Here is a 6,450-nt window from a genome sequence, read left to right on the forward strand (position 1 = left end):
TTCACTACTTTAAATCATACCACAAATCATAAATAAACTTTAGTAGTTAAGAATATATAAAAAAATATCAACCACCAGTTAAAAGAAATGTTGTGCATATTGTGAGTGACTGAAAGAAGTCCGGTTATAGATAACAAACAATACCCAAATCCCCGATTTTCCCTACATATTTCATTTTGAAATAAAGGAATATTAAAAAACTAATTAGAAAATTTTATATTTTGAATATTGGATAAAAATTCAAAACATGAAGATCCATATTTAAATACGAAATACCGATATCCAAATTTTGGATGTTCATTTCGGATACAAATACTTTTCACCTTGCCTTCCCGCACACAATATTCTCGTTTTTCCCGCTCACAACATTCTTTATTTACAGTCACATAGATACTCTTCCGAAATTCCCAAACCAGAATCGCAAGCCCCATATTTTCGACAATTCTACATTTCAAGGAGTCCTTTCGTCTTAAAGAATCAACACATCAACAATCGGTAATCGGTATGCCTCCGAAACATGATTCTTTAACCTTCTGTATCATATGGCTATCGCTGTTGATTTCTTTCCTTGTTGCTTTTATGATTTTACGATGGAGAAGTAGAGCATTCTTTGCTCCTTTTTGAATTTTCTAATAGACCCGCGAATGTGTTGCTTTATATTATCTATTATTCTACTTCAATAAGCAGATCCATAAACATAGTTATTTAAAAATTAGATTCATTTATATACATGGCTCCTGTGAATTTCTTGATTCCACAACCATGAAAGTGTTAATCTCTTGATTTAAACAGTAAAGTCAAGTAAGCGTTGACAGATTTTTAGTCAATCTTTCAGATTGTTGCAATGGAAGTTCCCGATGCAAGCAATTCAGAATGCGAGTTTGTTTCAGAAAACGTGGTTTCAAACAACAAAAGAAAGAGACCCTCGAACAAGAAAAACACCCAGAATGCAAAACCTATGAAGAAAGAAGTATCTGAATGGTGGTACCATTTTCAAGAAACGAAAATCCCCAATTTTGCTGAATGTATCTATTGTCAAGATCTTGTTCCTTACGCAACAAAGAGCACAATCAATCATTTAATAAACCACATGCATGCTTGCAAAGAGTATCCACCAAATGTCGATCTAAGACAAGAACTTCATCATCTTGAGTCGAAAACACATCTGAGTGATGAAGCTTCTGTTGAAACTGTAACAATTCCTAGGTTAAGGGATCCAAACCAAGAAGCTCTTGAGAAAGCTCTTGCAAAGATGGTGATTGTTGATAAATTGCCTTTATCTTTTATCGAAGGTGAGGGCTTTGTTAGATATTGTAAGACTGTTAATCCTTTTTTTGTTATTCCTTCACGTGCTAAGCTACGCGCCATGATCTTGGATGGAGCAACTGATGATGAAACACCTGGAAATGATTAAGGTACGTTTTTGAGTACTTGTGATTTTGAATTTCTGATTATGTAATAGTCTAAATAGTTCATTTTGATTCAACAACATTACTGAATTGCTGTTGCTGGAATGGGTTTTTTTTGTTGATATTGATAGAATGAACAAAATGCTACTGGAAGCTGGATGGAACAATTGTTTAGGACAAAATGTTTTTGCTGGAAATCTGGAATGAACAAATGATGTTTTGGAACATTTGTCCTTTATCTGTTTGGCTTGAACTTTGAGATTGAATAGTTAATGGTTAATTCTAACTGAGTTTTTGTTTTTAGATTGATTAAATGTTATAGTAGAAAGAATGGGTTTTTCGAGTGCCACATTATGGTATTTGAATCTGTATCCGAAAGTTAGGGTATGGATTTGGATACTAAATTTCACTATCTGAAATATTCAAAATTTTGGATATCTGGTTTTGAATAGGTGTTTGCTCAATAAGTAATTGAAAAGACGTTTAAAAACCCATAATACAAACAATACAATCGAAATCAATGAACACATAACTATGCATCATAAGGTAAATGGGAATGCATGACACATAGGTTTCTACCCCCCACACCCCCACAAGCATGTATATAACACCATGTAGAGAGCATAGACAATTGGCTATGTATTAGTAATACCCATTTGATGCTTTCACTCTTGAATAGAATGGTGTTATTTGAAAGAAAGAATAGCAATCTCCAAGAAGCTGGTAGATCTATAGTATCAAAATCATAGCTGCTTTAATCATTTTGCATAGAATCTACTAATACAATATGTGATACTCAAAACCGATTGTTAGGCTAAAGGGAGTGGTAATTAGCACTTTGCCACGTCAACTTTTTAAGTGCCACGTCATTTTTCCTTTTTAGCACTTCTTAACACTCCTAAAACTTTTTTTTTTTGATTTTTTTCAAATTTAATTAAGTTGTAGTTTTTAAATTCAAAATAACTTAATAATTTAATATACAATCCATAACAAATATCTATTAATGAATTAATACATTTTATTTTATAGGTTATATATGGTTATTTATTTAATACTTATTTAAACAAACAATTGAAAGTTTGGTATGTTTTCTTATTCTAAATAAAATAATAATAAATAATAAACAAACTATTGGAAGTTTGGTTTGCAAAAGGCCACGTATCTCATAAAGTGGCGGTACTTCCTCATAATTAAAAAAGCAACCAATCAGAATTAATCAAACCCTCAATTCTTTTCTTTATCTATTCTCTTTCTTCTCGTTATTTAGGCAGCGAGTCTTCTTTGGCGTACCCCATAGCGAGAACCTAGGGGTGGTGTATAGCGAAGTTAGCGAGGGTTTAGCGAGAGCCTTAACATGCCCACTCCCACTCCTTATAGCCTTAGTAATTGTAAAAAATAGAAAAGACTTTCTATAGTATGTTGAACAATATTAATTAGCGATATAGGTTATAATCCGTTACAATTGTGCTTAGAAATCTCATAACAATATACTGACACTAATTTCCTTATGAAAGTGTGTTTTGTTGTGGTAGTATTTTTGTTATTCTAAGTGGGAAAATGACTTTGTAGGTAATGAAATATTAATTTTGTATATTTAGTTATTTTTTATGACTTACCATTAAATTTATATTTGTTGATCCAGAAATACTATTTTGATAAGTTATTGTAAGACTAGTTTGTTTATGTGTTCAAGAAAAACGTAAACTTATATTTGTTCTTTAAAAAACACCATTAATTTTACATTTTCGTATTCACTTTTAACTTTTCCGACAATCATCAAATCTATGAACAAAATTCCAAAAATAATGAAACAACATTCTACATATTCATTTTATAAAACATTGCAAATCACATGGTCTCCTGAGTCCTCATTCTTCTCTCTGGTGAAAACGCCACTGCTACTCATACCTTTGCCGCTCCTCTCCATCTCATGTTACTTAGCGAAAACCACCGTACCCCAAATTCCTCTACCATATTTTTTTATTGAATCGAGCGTCGTTGGTAACTACATACCGTCAAGAATTGGAATTTAAGTTTGAATTCATCGGAAGTTTGAACTGAATTTTAGGTTTGAATGTGGTTTTGAATCAATTTTAGTGCAAGTTGAAGTTGGTATTAGATTAGTTACTTGGTAGTGGTGAATGGTAGAGATGAGTGGTTGTGGTGGCGAATGGTTTTGTCAATTTGCTTCAAACTAGTTCCCGTATCCAACAAATACCACTTTTCCAACAACAAGACCAACCTTTCCCGACATTTCAACAACAATCCACAAATTTCAACAATTCCAACAACAATTCAATCCACAATTGTCACAACCACCACCTTCACAATCATAACCACCTCGTTCGCCGAATTTTGTTTGGGAAACACCATCTTCACCACCACCACCTTAACCAAACAGAAGAAAGGAAAAAAAAATCGGCACGACCCACTACTACCTAAGAAAGGGTGGCATGGACAAAAGAAGAAGTAAAATTAACGGAGGCATGGGTTTCGACTTCCCAAAACCCAATTGAAGGAGATAATCAAACCTTCAATTGTTTTTGGGAGAAAGTTGAAGCGTGTTCTATAAGTTACCGGGAAGTGAAAGTCGAAATCCCGATCAAATTAGCTCCAAATGGCGTGATATTCGACTAAAATGTACCATTTGGAGGAATTTACAACAACCTCCAAAACATACGCAAAAGTGGGTCAAACGATTTCGATGTCTTCAAGGTGGCCTTGGAACAATTTGAAAAAACAACGCCAACTCGCAAAGCTTTTCCGTATGTGAAAGCGTGACTAAAATTGAAAGAAGCTCCAAAATGGATAAAACAAACAGAAGGAACTTCACAAACCTCTTTCGGTTCAAAACGTTCAAGAAACCCGGATGCAACTTCCCAACAATCAGACAGACAAACACACATGACATCAACGATGATCCACTCCATCTTGAAAATGTAACGTCCGTACATCAGGGCTAGTCAATTTAGAGACGATAAGCGTCAAAAATGACTTTTTTGGGAAAGATTATTTAGAAAGAGTAATCTTAACTAAGATGTAGTTTATGTTACGAGGTTTACGAATATATAAAGAACGTCGAAATCCGAGTTATAACGAAGAAGTTATGACCTGTCGAAGTTTCGCGACAAAACCGACACGACACAACGCGACGTAAATAGTGAATTTACATTAGAGCGATATTTATCCAAAACAATCTAAATGAGAATTGAAGATCTCATATCGATAGTAGTGCAACGACGGAAAGACGGACGGAAACAGACGTCAAACGAAGGAGTTATGAGTTTATAACGAAGTTTTCCTGTCCCGGCCTACTAAAAATAATATATAAATAATATAATTATAATATATTAAAAATAAAGTCAAAATTAGCCAATGGAATCTAAACGAGAGTTGTACAACATAATCTCACCTTCGCGTCGATATAAAAAACGTCGAAAACGGAGTTCGTATGCGAAAGTTATGAATTTCTGAAGTTCGGGGCGTGAAACCCCAAAACTGTCAGATACCATGACGTGGCAAGCAGTGCCACGACATGGCCAGTCTTCTGACACCTCCGGGAGTCCCCCAGATGCAACTTGCGATGACGCATGCAGTTACGACCAAGCCCACGACGTGGAAAAAGGTGCCACGACGTGGCAAGGGCCAATTTTGCCCTATAAATAGATTTGAAGGGCCAGCCGAGTTTGGTTGCTCATTCTCTCATCTCTCACCCATATTACCTCGATTTACGTGCAAAGAAGTACCCCCGAAGCCCCAGTATCAACCCCGAGACCCGAAGCAAGTCCCGAAGCCCAAAGATCCCGAGAAGAAAAAGAGTTTCCGAGCCGAAGCTCTGCCCGCGAGAAACCCGGTATGTGAAGATCTTCCAGATCTATCGAAGAATACTACTTCTGCAAGTCGTAGTGCTGTCCGATCATCTTCTGATCAAGTGAGTGTATAGTCCCTTTCATAAACACAATTTTAATACAATTATTGTTTGAATGTATTAAGTGTATGTTTTGGGTGAGTGTGTGGTTACTTTCTTCTAACACATAAACATTAAGTATTTGCTATGAAATACGTGCTATGTGTTTATACATTGTTTGCTTATTTGAGATGAGTGTGGAATGGATGTTTTATATAGTTTTTAAATGAGTTAAACTGTATATATATTTTATATCTACAAATATGTTGGGTAGAACATGGGTAGATGAGATAGTTGGTATGTGATAAAATGATGAGGTATGAAAAATGATTAAGAATGATATTGGCAGATGCACCAATTAGAGAATGTCATAATACTAGCAGATGCGCTTAAGAATAATATCGGTAGATGCACCAACTAGTGAATGTCGTAATCCTGGCAGATGCGCTTATAGGATAATGTCGGCAGATGCGCCAAATAGAGAATGTCATAATGCTAGCAGATACACTTAAGCATAATGTCGGCAGATGCGCCAAATAGAGAATGTCATCATACTAGCAGATGTGCTTATAGGATAATCCTAGCAGATGCGCTTATAGGATAAGGTCGACAGATGCGCCAAATAGTGAATGTCGTAATCCTGGCAGATGCGCTTAAAGGATAATGTTGGCAGATGCGCCTAATAGTGGATGTCGTAATCCTGGCAAAGGCGCTTAAATGATAAAGTTGGAAGATGCGCCTTAAGTAACAGTGGAATTTGTGTCTATTCCTTAAAGTCAATCTTTAGGAATGAATGAATGAAGGATAGGTGATTCTTAGGGTAAAACCTTAAGAAATAAAGAAGATTACGGGGATGAGTAATTGGGTTGATTGTTTGATTATTAAATATAATAATTATATTATTGTGGGTTGAAAACCCTATATGCTCACCAGGCTCCCAAGCCTGACCCACTCAGTTTTCTTTGCATTACAGGTAATGGCACAAGAGTATAAGTTGGGGGACTTGACGAGAGGTTTTGGATTATAGATCAGTAGTTACAAAGAACTGTTGTAAGGTCTATTTTATACTCTTTATGCTTTTGGTCTGTATCGGAACATGACATCCCGATATTTTGTTATTTAATGAAAATACAT

The 6,450-nt window shown here is 35.3% G+C and overlaps 1 protein-coding gene across 2 annotated transcripts; it reads left to right on the forward strand.

The window, feature by feature from the left end:
- The first annotated feature begins 307 nt into the window (after positions 1 to 307).
- On the forward strand, positions 308 to 1,712 carry LOC145062463 (uncharacterized). 2 transcript variants are annotated; one of them, XM_079010068.1, is made up of 3 exons: positions 308 to 502; positions 824 to 1,415; positions 1,541 to 1,712. In XM_079010068.1, the coding sequence occupies exon 2, from the start codon at positions 845 to 847 to the stop codon at positions 1,412 to 1,414; it is 570 nt and encodes a 189-aa protein (XP_078866194.1). In that variant the 5' UTR covers positions 308 to 502; positions 824 to 844; the 3' UTR covers position 1,415; positions 1,541 to 1,712. The 2 variants fall into 2 exon arrangements, with proteins under 2 accessions (XP_078866194.1, XP_078866193.1); XM_079010067.1 differs by having other exon boundaries at positions 309 to 502; positions 836 to 1,415.
- The last annotated feature ends 4,738 nt before the right edge of the window (positions 1,713 to 6,450 follow it).

This window comes from Lactuca serriola, chromosome 7, assembly GCF_051521515.1.
Source record: "Lactuca serriola cultivar US96UC23 chromosome 7, Lser_US96UC23_V15, whole genome shotgun sequence".
NCBI lineage: Eukaryota > Viridiplantae > Streptophyta > Magnoliopsida > Asterales > Asteraceae > Lactuca > Lactuca serriola.

Bases quoted from the DNA above. Each gene is read 5' to 3' on its own strand.
- LOC145062463 (XM_079010068.1), top strand. From the start codon at position 845: ATGGAAGTTCCCGATGCAAGCAATTCAGAATGCGAGTTTGTTTCAGAA.